The following is a 12,274-nucleotide window of genomic DNA, read 5'->3' on the forward strand; positions in this document are numbered from 1 at the left end:
GGCTAATCAAATGTGATTGGACGTTTATATAAAATTAAGCAATAATTTGCAGATAATTAATAACGTTTGACTTTGGCACATTTACTTCGATAAATCCAAGCATATTTCCTCCATCAACGTGACTGAAAAGTGCATTAAAAGTACTGTCAGGAGGGGATTCCAAAAAATAAATGGGCATAGTATTTAAAAATATTAGTAAAATGGAGTGGCTAAAATCTATGCGCAAATGAGCAGCAACAAATGTCAGGCGCTTCCGGGTTGGACCAATGAGGAAGGGCGACAAGCCCCACCCCCTACGCGTTGTTTTAACCAATCAGAGCGCCGCTACCTCCATTTCCCGAGTTGTGAACCAGCATTCCACTACTCGTCAATTTAAAATAGCATTGTGGGAAAATGCTAGAGTGACTTCACCTGCGGGGACGCTAATCTGCTCACCTCATCGAATAGCAGGACCACATGTTTCACTAAGTAAGTGTTGTGCCTTTGGAAAGAAAATAAAACGCTAATAGGCTAAAAGCTAGTGGATGTGTAAACAGTTGATTGATAAATTTGTGGTGATCGGGTGCAAAACTTTAATTAACGATGGGCGTTTTTATCTTGCAGAATGTTCCACAAGTATTCCGTGACGCCTCCTTCCATAGACCCTTGACAACCGATATCGGATACCAACATTCAGGTAGGTTACCTAACACTTACGCATAACTATTGTCATGAAGTCTGCATCGCTCACGACCGTTTCTAATGCATATTTATAAGATAGTTGCGGTTTGAACGAAAATCGCCAAAAATCAAATGTAAAAAAAAAAATGGCCCGTTTGGAATCGCTTGGAATAGCGGATTAGTATCAGTCCACAAAGCAAAGATCCGGTCAGGTGTTTCAAATTAAATGTAAGAGTAGGTGTGTCGAAGTAAAAGTAATGCTTTTGAATTTTTATAATAACAATAATTGTATGGTCATCACTTTTCAGAACTCTTGTTGTTTACAACCCCCAAATTCCCAATTACAAAAACAATATGTATAAATAAATACAAATCTGCACCTATTCAATTAAGTTGCCTGTCAAAAATTCAGGAAATCAAATAGCACAAAATGTCACCCTTTTTTTTGCCTAAACTGTACAATTCCACCAAAATGTGACCCCAGGAAACATCATGTCCATAACACTGCTCTGGGCGGTGGACGTGTACGGGCGCGTGTACAGCGTCTCCACCGCGGGTCAGCGTTGGATCCGCGCCGATGACTCGCTCCTGGAGCTCAAACGCGTCACCGCAGCAAAGGGTCGCTGCTGGGGGATCGGCTGCGACCACCACGTCTACCTTAACATCATTCCCCACGAGACCCCCATCCGGTACAAAGAGGAAACTTATGAAAACCAGGTCTGTAGGAGTTGACGGGTTTTGACGTCGTTGATGCCAATTTGAACATCATTGCCATTTCAGAGATGGAACCCGGTGGATGGCTTCACGGATACATTGCTGCCCACCGACCGCTGGCCCTGGAGCGACGTGACGGGGATGAACCCTCAACCGCTTCACAGCTTCCAGTTGCCGTCCCGCAGCTGGCAGTGGGAGGGAGACTGGTATGTGGACCACAGCTGTGGAGGAGAGTCCGACCAGACCGGGGTGAGGACAAACACATTCTTTTAAGTAACTTGTTTTTAGGGTAGATCAGAATTAACTTTCTTAGTTATCTGCTTATTCTGCTTCCATCGCGGTTTGTATCCCACTTGGAGTAACTTATTACCGTATTTTCTCGCATATAAGCTGTATTTGTCGCTCAAAAAAATGATGAATCGAGGGTACGGCTTATGCCCACAAAGATTTTCCCTTCAAAGTAACACATTTGTACTCCCTATTAAAAATATGGAATTGAATACGGTATATATTTACTGTAACTGAAGTTCACTTAACTAAACTATTTTTTCCCGCAAGCTTTCAATTCAAAATTTGAACATTCAAATGAAATGCATTGACTTGAAATGTCAAATTCTGCCAGTTTGGCATATATATATATATTTTATCGTGGACTTTTGATTTGTTTTCCCGGAGGGTTGGGAATACGCCGTGGATTTCCCCGCTAACTTCACCACCGACAAAAAGTGGAATTCCTGCGTGCGTCGTCGGCGCTGGATCCGCTACAGAAGATATACGGCACAAGGCACCTGGGCAAAGGTTTGGTGCTTTCTTTTTGTCTGTTCTATTCCGTCCAGAACTTCATTTCAATGGAGATTCTCCATGCAGATCCCCTTGGACCATTCCCGGAAGCCCCCGCTACCCCTGTGTGACATCAGTTGCGGCGGCTGGGAAATGAGCGACGAGTCGGGGAGGTATCCTTATCTTTGGGCCGTGTCTCAACAAGGGCAGGTCAGTAAATCTGCCAAAATGTTTAATATCATCATTGATAGCGATAGCCGTCCAAGAATTTTGAATTTTTTTTTCTTAAATTAAACTGAAACTGGTGTGGATTTTTAAAAAATATATACAAACAGTTGTACTCATGTTTGTAAAAAAAAGAGAATAAAGTATTTTAACTGTTTCCTTTACACCACAGTGGAAAAAATCTTGCTTAAACTGTAAAATTAAATTAAAATGTTCTGATGTCTAATAGTGCAGAAAATGTATTATTGCCCGTTACCTTTTTTTTTACCATCAGTGCAAAGGGCTTGGTGTAATTTGAGTTGAGTCCATTTGGATGTTTGGTCACACGGGGGCAGCATGACTTCAAATAATAGATGTTACAGTAATGTAGCTGGAATATGAAAGCAATCATGTGGTAATTCTTCTCTTTCAGGTGTGGTTCAGGGAGGGCATTCACCCACGGGTCCCGGAGGGCATCGGCTGGGAGGAAGTCGAGACGCCCAAGGAGGTGGCCCAGTTGACGCTGGGCCCCAGAGACCTGCTGTGGGCCGTTCTTTGGGACGGCAACTTGCTGGTCCGCACTGGCCTCAGCCTGGATATCCCCACCGGTCAGCCGTGCCCGCTTTAGCCCGCATTCCCGGAACATCCGTGACGGCCTCGCTCTGGTCTCCCACCAGGAACGTCGTGGTCGGAAGTGGAATCGCCGGCCCAGGAGGTGGAAACCCTCCATGTGTCTGTGGGAGTCAGTGTCGTGTGGGTGGTCACCAAGGATTACAAGGTGAGTCGCGCGTTGATGACGCCACAGAGGAAACGTGCAATTGAACCGTCCGCTCGCAGGTGTGGTTCAGGCGAGGTGTCAATTCCCACAATCCCTGTGGCTCCGGGTGGATCAGCATCGTCGGCGAGATGATGATGGTTGACGTCGGACTCAATGACCAGGTTAGGTAGCCATTCGGTCACCAGTGGCAAAATGAATCATTTAGGTCACAGGTGTCAAAGGGGTGGCCTGGGGGCCAAATCTGGCCCGTCGCATCATTTTGTGTGGCCCGAGAAAGTAAATAGAGTGCCAACTTTTTGTTTTATGACGAAATTCAAATGAAGATTGTAGATTATTTCCTGTGTTTCCTCATTTTAAATCAATAATTGCAAAAATTTGTACGAATTTGAATTTCCAAAAATGATCTATCGATTAGCACAATCGAGAAAGCTGTCAATTTATTAATCGATTAATTTTGGCAGCCTAGTTGGAAGACATAACGGCCCTCCGGATGTAATCGAAACTAACATGTGGCCCGCAACAAAAAATGAGTTTGACACCCCTGATTTAGTTGGATTTTAATTTAACATTGTTTGTACTTCAATGCATTTTTTTTTTCAAATATCGTTGAGATTTTGACAGATGGAAAAAAAATGCTAAACTTTAGAAATTTTTCACTGATTTGAAAGTTGATTCATTGTGGCAACCCCCTTTTTCAATGGCAGCTAGTTTATTTATGCCGTACTATCTGCAAAAAGTTTTAAATGAAAGAAGGTCAGGCGTTTGCGTGGGATGCGTGGACACGAGTGTCGCGATCTGGGCCGGCTGCCCGTGGCCTTTTACCCCGAGGACTTTGCGAGCCGCGTCTCACTCGGCTCTTAGGACACCCCCACTCGTCTGTCTCCCGTGCTTGTCCTGTAACACGAGTGCAGACGGGCCAGCGCTTCCAGGCCGGCCTTATATATAAATCCGGACGACTATTTTCCCAGCGCCCTGACATATGGGTCGCTCCCTAATTAGAAGCTCGACATCAAATCCCGCATTTCATATTTTGGGGCCGCGCTTAAAGGCGGGCCTCGTGTGTGCCGGTGTTGCAATATGACCCTATAAAGTCACAGCTTCGTCTTGCATTTGGTTATTGCCTAGAGGTTTATAATATCCATTATATGCATTGGCGACAGGCTTAATTCACGTAAACACTGTTTGTTACCCAAACAAAAGGTCATGTAATGTTGTAAAATCCAATCCATAACCCGTTTTTTCAGGTTTGGGCCGTCGGTGAGGACCGCGGCCTTTATTTCCGAATGGGGGTCACCACGTCTGAGCCGAGCGGCAACGGCTGGATCCCCGTTTCTGCAGAGTGGGGCAACAGTAAAGACAATGTCCCACCCAGGTGTGTATTGACATTCTAGGTGTCACTTATCATTCAATTCGCCATATCACATTTTTCTTGTATTTTCTTCCCAAAGCCACTGCTGCAAGTTGAGTATCCAGCAGACGGATGCTTCAGTAGTGAGCTCCGCCGATTCTGATTCGGAGTTGGGCCCAAAAGAGCCACCGATCAGCACAAGCGACGCCCCCATCCTAGAAGGGGACGTCGCCCCCATGGGTTCTCTGGAGACGCAAGATGCACCCCCGACACCCAAAGCCTTCATCCCACCCAGCGACAGTTTCATCAACAGTCTGGTGTCGGACCGCGATAGAACTTCCCCCAGCCAACAGTCAAGCGTGCAGCTCGGGGAGGAGGAGGAGGAGGAAGAGGAGGAGGGTCGCTTTCTCGCTAGCCCCGAGAGGGCAGCTGGCGGCGCCCCTTGGAGCAATGTGGACCTGGAAGGCGGGGAGGCGGCAAGAAGCACGCGAGAGGCGGAGCCTCGTCCGGAACAGGCCAGCGCCTCCTACGGACTGGGTTTGGAAGGCGGGCGGGGCGTCGGGGAGGACGACGGTCCCGTTTGGGCTTGGATCTCGGGAGGGGGCTGCAACGTGGACGCCGACTCGCAAATCAGCTGGCTCAGTGCCACAGGTACCAGGATGATTGACATCAAGTGCTTGGCCCTTGATAAGCTTGGATCTCCAATCAAAAATTGGGAGGGGTTAGGTAGCGAGAATTGGATGTTACAAATGGTAGCCAAAGAGTTGAGCAAGCAAAACATTAAAAACATTAAATACATTTTAATTGACAAGAAAATTGCAACATTTGTTGTGAACAAATAGTTTTCTATGCGGTTATTTGGGCTGCAACAATGAATCCATCTGGATTCACGTACTGATTTGTAAGCTCAATCAAATTCAAATTCTTCAAATGAAATCAAATAGTTAGTTTCCTCACCGAGAAGAACCAAACACAAAGTGAGTGAGACCCTGAACCCTCCCTCCAGTGGGCCTTAAAAAAACAAATTTAGAAAAACTTTTTTGTGTAATGCCTCCTTATTGACAAAAAAAATGGAACATTTACAGGTTCCATTCTATTTTGTACAAAACAGGAACTACTGCTACTCACATCTTCTTTGTATATCCACTGTGTGTGTGTTTGTGTCAGGCCCGCTGGTCAATTCTTTGTCGCTGACCCCCGTGCAGTCCTCAGCCTGGAGTGAGCAAAAGCACAAAGAGGAGATTATCAAGAAACCAATGGAAAGAAGCAATGTACGACCTTTCAGTCTTGCTTTTGCGCATGTCGTCCACGCGGACTCGTACGTTTACCGTGCATGTCTCATTCCACAGTCAGTTTGGGTGCGCAAAGGCTCGCTCAAGTGGTGGCGAGACTGGAAGCCGCAGCGCTGGGTGGACGTGGCCGTGGCTCTGGAACAGTCCACCAAGTCGGACGGGAAAAAGGACAGCATCTTCTTTGTTTACTACACGCAGTATGATGAGAAAAAGGTCAGTTGGAGGGGGACAAAAAATAGCACTGCTTTTCGTGTATTCTGCTTCGCAACACAGAAAAACAACAGCACATTGAATAGTCCACTTTGTTTCTGTCATGTAAAGGTTTTTCATACACAAAATACTTTTTGCTAAGCTACAAGAGATGAGTTGGACATTTTTTTATGGTGATCTGTCTTTTTTGTAGTACCTTCACATCCTCATCAATGAAGTGACTGCTCTGGTTCCGGTACTGCGGGACTGCCACTACGCCTTTGCCATCTACACGGGCAACCGGACCAGGCTGAGGAGTCCATTGGTTCTGGCGGCTCAAACGGAACAGGACATGGCCGACTGGGTGAGCGTTGAAATTTGAAGTATTAACTGCCACAGGAAAACCTGATGACTCAATTTCAGCCTTTCAATAGATGTTTCTAACTGTCCATGGCAGTGAAAAAGGTCTAAAAGTAGCAAAATAAAAATAAATCTAAACAAATTAGTTGCTAAACCAAAGAGAAAGTTAAAAAAAAATGATAACCAAAATGGCTCAATTCATTTTGAATCTATACAAAAGTTTATGTAAAAAAAAAAAAAAAAACTATTTTTTCAATATTCCCACATTGATTTTTAACACGTCAAGTTTAACTCCTGAGCTAATACAGCACTGTTTATATGACTAGCTTCTTCTATTTTTGTAGCTGAGAAGTAACAGAATGTGCTTTTCATATTTTGGAAAGACTCCAATTCAAAACCGTAGCGTGGACACCAATGTTTTTAACTGAAGATTTCTTCCCGTTCTGCAGTTGAACTTGTTATCCGACGTTTGCTGCGAGTGTTGGGGTATCAACGCGCCGCCCTCCAAACAAGCCTTGTGGTCCACGTCGTCCAAAGGTGACGTTTTCGTCCACGAGCCGTCTTTGTCCCTGGAGGCGGCCGTGCGCACGCCATCCTGTGACCTCATGTGAGACCGACCGCCGGCGTCTTTTCCCCGCCTCTCCTTCCGTACTAACCCCCGACTTTTTCTTTGCTCTAATGCCGCCGACCGGCCGGCTCCGTCCGCTTCCTCTGTGCGGCGCCGTAGGTTCTGGCGTCAAGTCCCGGGGCACCTGCGCCGCGTGGAGACTAACAGTCTGGGGCTAGTGTGGGGCATCGGGTGGGATGGCGTGGCCTGGGTCTTCCAATGTACTTAGTCTTTTTTTAGTTTTTCTTCATTAGAATCATTTGAACTCATTTTAATTGTTGCTCTATTGATTTATTGCCACAAAACGGCAGCCGGTTCGGATCTCGCGCTGGAACAGACTGACGTCAGGAGCGTCCACGTGTACGAGAATCAAAGATGGAACCCCGTGACCGGCTACACGGACAGGTAGGAATTAAAATTGTTTTGAAGAAATATTGCGCATATTTTTGGGTTAGATTGTCAGCATTTCAGAGAATATTTGATGGAATTGATTTGTTAATGTTTTCCACTTATATTTTAATTGATTTTTTTATTTTTATTACCAAATGAAAATGGATACAAATTCAGTTTTTCATTTTTTTTAAATACATTAAAAATATATATATTTGCTTTTAAGTGACTTAAAAATAGTAATTGGACAATTTCGTGAAAATGTCAGGGTTTTACAACAATCTTTTTTCAAAATTGTTCCCTAGCGTCATTTTTTTTTTTAATTCTTGCCAGAGGACTTCCCACTGACCGCCCCATGTGGAGCGACGAGAGTGGACTGAGGGGGTGCAGTAAAGCCGACGCACAGCCCCCTTCTCCGCAGTGGGCATGGGTAAGTAGTTCCCATGCCAATTTTTATACCATCTATACAAACTGGGTCAGAAATTGAAAAATTAAAAACCAAGGGGTAGTTATGGAGCTGTTTTTGGTGGATATTTTTTAAAACCTAATTTAATGTGTTGAATTGAATGCTTTTACTGTCGTGATATAGATTTTAAGCTTTCACCACATAATGCACAAATAACAATAGACAGACAAATAAATAATAAATAAATAATCCCAGAGAGGTCAGAGTGAAGCAGGCTTGTTCCGTCGATGTCCAATCCATGAAAAAGTTAAACGTGTATTTAATTTGGTGTTTTTGTCAAATTGTAGTCATATATTTAATCATTGGAGCAATTAAAGATGCATTGGATGTAAACTCTGATTTATGCGGAAGAGGGTCAGGTTTGGGGGGAAAAAAATCTGAAGTGGACTGTTCATACTTTAGAGCAGGGGTGTCAGACTCGGGTTGGTTCGCGGGCCGCTTTAACGTCAACTTGATTTCACGTGGGCCGGACCATCTTAGATATAATATTTAGATATATTTTTTATAAATGGATTAAAAGAACTGGATTAAAAGCCCTGAATATTCAGTTTTTTAATAGATCTAAAACAATGTTTATTTTAGCTTTTTTAATATATTTTTAGATTTTACAAAATGATTTTTGAACTAAAAACACTGAAAAAATGGATTAAAAAATTACAATGATTGATTTAAAAGGGGGAAAATCAGGAAATTTAATATACATCTATACTCTTCATTTTAATTTGATCCTAAAACAGAAAGTCGGCACTCATGATTTACTTTTCCCGAGCCACACAAAATGATGCAGCGGGCCAGATTTGGCCCCCAAGCCGCCACTTTGACACATGTGCTTTAGAACCCCACTTCCCTGTGTTGCAGGTGTCTGAGTGGGCCGTGGACCACCACGTTCCCGGCGGGACGGACAACGATGGATGGCAGTACGCCGCCGACTTCCCCACGTAGGTGACCGTCGTCGCACAAAGCCAGAGAAAGGCGGGCGCTCAATGAAAATCCTTTCCCTGCTTTCGTGGTAGAACATTCCACGGCCACAAAACACTGAAGGACTTTGTCCGCCGCAGACGTTGGAGCAGGTAACATTTTGGCCGCGCCGGCCTGGCGTTGTCGCTTTACGGATTGGCCGCCGTGTCCAGGAAGTGCAAGATCACGCTGCGAGGTCCGTGGCGGCCGGTCCCCCCCGTCCCTCTGAGCGACATCTCCATCATGCCGTGCCTGGCCCACAGCAGCATGGAGCAGGTCCCGCTTTGGGGGCTCAGCGACAAGGGCGACGTGTTGTGCAGGCTGGGCGTCACCCCGGAGACCCCCGCGGTGAGTTCCCCGAAATCGCCTTTGGCGTGCCGGCAGTATAACGATATAATCCGTGGTTTACTAGGGCGGCTCGTGGCTTCACGTTGGCACCGACCAGCCCTTCAAGTCTATCTCGGTGGGCGGAGCCAATCAGGTGTGGGCCATCGCCAAGGATGGAGCCGTCTTCTACAGAGGGTCCGTGTCAGCCCAAAATCCTGCAGGTAAAAGGGAATGAATTGTTCATGACTAGTAGTAGGACTCCCATCATGATGCCGTTTTCCACTTGTTAAATATTGGATAGATTTATTTATTTTTTCCAAAGTGGTTTTTTTTGGGGTGTTATTCATTTTTCTTCTTTTAAAATGAGTTTTTATTCTCTGGCAGGAGAATGCTGGTACCACATCCCGTCTCCGCCCAGGCAAACTTTGCACCAAGTGTCGGTGGGGCGCACGTCCGTGTTCGCGGTGGACCAAAACAGTGAGTGGTCCCAAGTGAGCCGTCCTTTCAAAATAAAAGTGCCTGCCACTCACGCCCCGTGGGCTTGAACGCAGCCAACCTGTGGTACCGGCAAGGTCTGACCCCGAGTTACCCTCAGGGCTCCGCTTGGGAGCTCATCTCCAACAACGTGGGCAACGTCTCGGTGGGACCGTTGGACCAGGAAAGTAGAAGTGTGCACCAAATAATTCACAGCAAATGTGCTAAAGCCTTTAATTTTCCCCCTTCCTTTTTTTAGGTGTGGATGATCGCCGAGGGAACGCCAGGTTTCCCCGCCGAGGCGCCCGGCACCGTGGCTCACAGGCAGGGGGTGGGTCCCGTGCGACCCAAGGGGCAATCGTGGGACTACGGTATCGGGGTGAGTTGTGTGTGCAGAAAAATGTTTGTTTTTTTACTCTCGTTCCTATTTGATATTCCAAAAACTAGTTTTATATAATTATCAGACCCAGCAATATTTTGTTATTGGTTTTATATTTTGTTCTCTGTGTTTGTGTTGAGGCTAATTTGAAGATTCATGCTTCCAAAAAATGTTCGATTTCCATCTTTTGCATGATTTTCTGATGCGATGGAGACCATGTCCCATCCAAATATACAAATCTTGGCTTTCTGAGGGAATCCATGTACTTGTGATATTTTTTTTCCCTAAATAAGGAAAAAGTTTTGGATTTATTTTATTTTTTTAATTTTTTTTTTATTTTATTTTACTTTTTAAAGCTAAAAAAAAAAGTCCAGTAACATGTTTGTCCACACTTTGAACTTTGAATTTGGCGGCTTAGGCAGAAGAGTGCTCCTCTAGTTTCTGGGTCTTTGGAGGATTGGTACATCAAAATGTCATCCAATTATGAGATCAACACTGTTTATTTCTTTTCTTTTTTTCTTTTAAGGGAGGGTGGGAGCATATCAGCGTGCGGGCCAACTCGTTGGAGCCCCCGAGGACGCAACACTTGCTTCCTGCCGCAGCACCGCGTAGTCCGCTCACCACGAGGGTCAACGGGGAAGCCGTTGGTATGTAAATTGGAATCTCATCCTTCTTTTTCTGCCTGCAACTGCAGTGGAGACATCACAACAAAGACTAACGCACAATAATTGGTTACCAATGATAGCGATAGACGTCAAATCCATTTCAAAATGGATTGGATGTTTATCGCTAACCCAATGAGTTAAAGAATAATTCTGAAGATTCGCAACTTTTTTTTTTTGTACGTGGACTTTCCATCGTGTAAAGGGCTAACGTAGGAAATCTTCCCAAAACGCTCTATTTGGTTTGTTGTGAGTCTGGTCATTTAGCATGCATGTTACTTCATTTCAGTTTATGTACATGCGTTTTTGTTTGTATTGCGCATTTTTTTCCCCCGTAAAAAAATGTAATATCTAAAGAAAAAATATATATACAGAGGATTCTGCAATAATTCTATTAATAATACAAAGATCTTCCTGTTGGCGATAAATGCATCAATGACAATTAAAGGTGTTTAAGATGTGAATGTGATAAAAGGGGCACTATGGCAAAGTATGAAATTAAAATAAAGCGTTTGCGTATTTTGAAAACAAAACATTTGAACTCTTATTGGTCGTAAAATTGTAACTAGTGTAAAAAGAGAAGCTAACTGGTTAAAATGTGTTTTTTTTTCCTGATAAAACTCTTGCTATTACCCTTTTGGGCATTATTTTTTATCCTTAAACTTTGATTCCAATAAGTTAAATTTGCCTAGTATTGCCATCAGATGGTCTTTATTTTTAATAATAGCTAAAGTCTGTCTGGAAAACACAAGTGCTGCAGGTGGAGAAATAAGAGGAAAATAAATGTACGTTAGATGGCATTGGACATGACAGAACCTTTCTGTAGTTCATTTTGATTTATTTTCATATGAAACAATGTCATTATAAACGGCTCATTCGATGATGACACTAACCATGATCAATGAGAAGTAAAAATATCACTTAAACAGATTTCAACAGCGCATTTCCGCCGCCATCGTCAACTTTTCGTGGAACTGCAACTACGATATGTTCATACAATCAAATCCCGTCCCCCAAATTACATCAGTACACTTAATACATGTCAGTAAGTTTGTCAAATGTGCAATACGATGCAATTGTCATCCATTCAGTCCTTAAATAAACCTTCAAGTTTGGATCGAGCGCACTGGGACCGACGACACGAAAGCGGGCGGGGGGTCCAAAACCATCGACTGTCTTGAGGAAAATAAAATTAAAAAGAAAGGAGGGATGACTAGAAAATAAAAAAAAAATATGTTCATAAAACAAATCACAATAAAAATGAAAGGCAAAAGACGAGCATTCCGTTCAAGTGATTGTACGCTTTTTTTTGTTCATTTTTTTTTTATATACAAATTTCCATTAGTGTCATTTGAAAATAAGATTTGGTAGTGTTGCAATCCCGTGCAAGCAGCCTTTTTTAAAAATTTAATTTAAGAAACTGGTTTATCATTTTGAATTTCAATTGGGTTTGAGTACGTGGCATTCAACTCCAAAAGCATTCATTCTAAGACTTTAACATCCAGCTGATATTCCATCTACAATTCTTTACTCACAATCTTTCACGCTAAAGAGAAAGTATACGTGGACATGCATTTTAACCAGGACATCAAGAATATCCTTGAATTTTTATTGGATATATAGTGTCCCAAAATGTTTGAGCCCATTTTGTAGGCCAATCATTTTGAAAAGTTTCGTTATAATGACC

The 12,274-nt window shown here is 43.7% G+C and overlaps 1 protein-coding gene across 1 annotated transcript; it reads left to right on the forward strand.

Moving 5' to 3' along the window:
* Nucleotides 1-299: 299 nt before the first annotated feature.
* Nucleotides 300-11,376, forward strand: tecpr1b (tectonin beta-propeller repeat containing 1b). Its single transcript, XM_077618728.1, has 26 exons — nt 300-468; nt 604-676; nt 1,145-1,377; nt 1,441-1,623; nt 2,050-2,172; nt 2,242-2,364; nt 2,792-2,966; nt 3,036-3,136; nt 3,196-3,297; nt 4,381-4,508; nt 4,585-5,135; nt 5,652-5,755; nt 5,834-5,989; nt 6,180-6,329; nt 6,775-6,932; nt 7,053-7,153; nt 7,244-7,337; nt 7,656-7,752; nt 8,647-8,726; nt 8,802-8,858; nt 8,919-9,093; nt 9,158-9,293; nt 9,457-9,549; nt 9,624-9,728; nt 9,804-9,925; nt 10,452-11,376. The coding sequence occupies exons 3-26, from the start codon at nt 1,153-1,155 to the stop codon at nt 10,578-10,580; spliced, it is 3,468 nt and encodes a 1,155-aa protein (XP_077474854.1). The 5' UTR covers nt 300-468; nt 604-676; nt 1,145-1,152; the 3' UTR covers nt 10,581-11,376.
* Nucleotides 11,377-12,274: the final 898 nt, after the last annotated feature.

The sequence above is a fragment of the Stigmatopora argus genome, chromosome 14 (genome assembly GCF_051989625.1).
Source record: "Stigmatopora argus isolate UIUO_Sarg chromosome 14, RoL_Sarg_1.0, whole genome shotgun sequence".
Classification (NCBI taxonomy): domain Eukaryota; kingdom Metazoa; phylum Chordata; class Actinopteri; order Syngnathiformes; family Syngnathidae; genus Stigmatopora; species Stigmatopora argus.

Excerpts from the sequence above, each read along its gene's own strand:
- tecpr1b (XM_077618728.1), top strand. The coding sequence starts at position 1,153 with ATGTCCATAACACTGCTCTGGGCGGTGGACGTGTACGGGCGCGTGTAC. Across the intron at positions 5,756-5,833 it reads AACCAATGGAAAGAAGCAAT|TCAGTTTGGGTGCGCAAAGG; the intron begins GTACGACCTTTC and ends CTCATTCCACAG. Across the intron at positions 7,154-7,243 it reads CGTGGCCTGGGTCTTCCAAT|CCGGTTCGGATCTCGCGCTG; the intron begins GTACTTAGTCTT and ends ACAAAACGGCAG.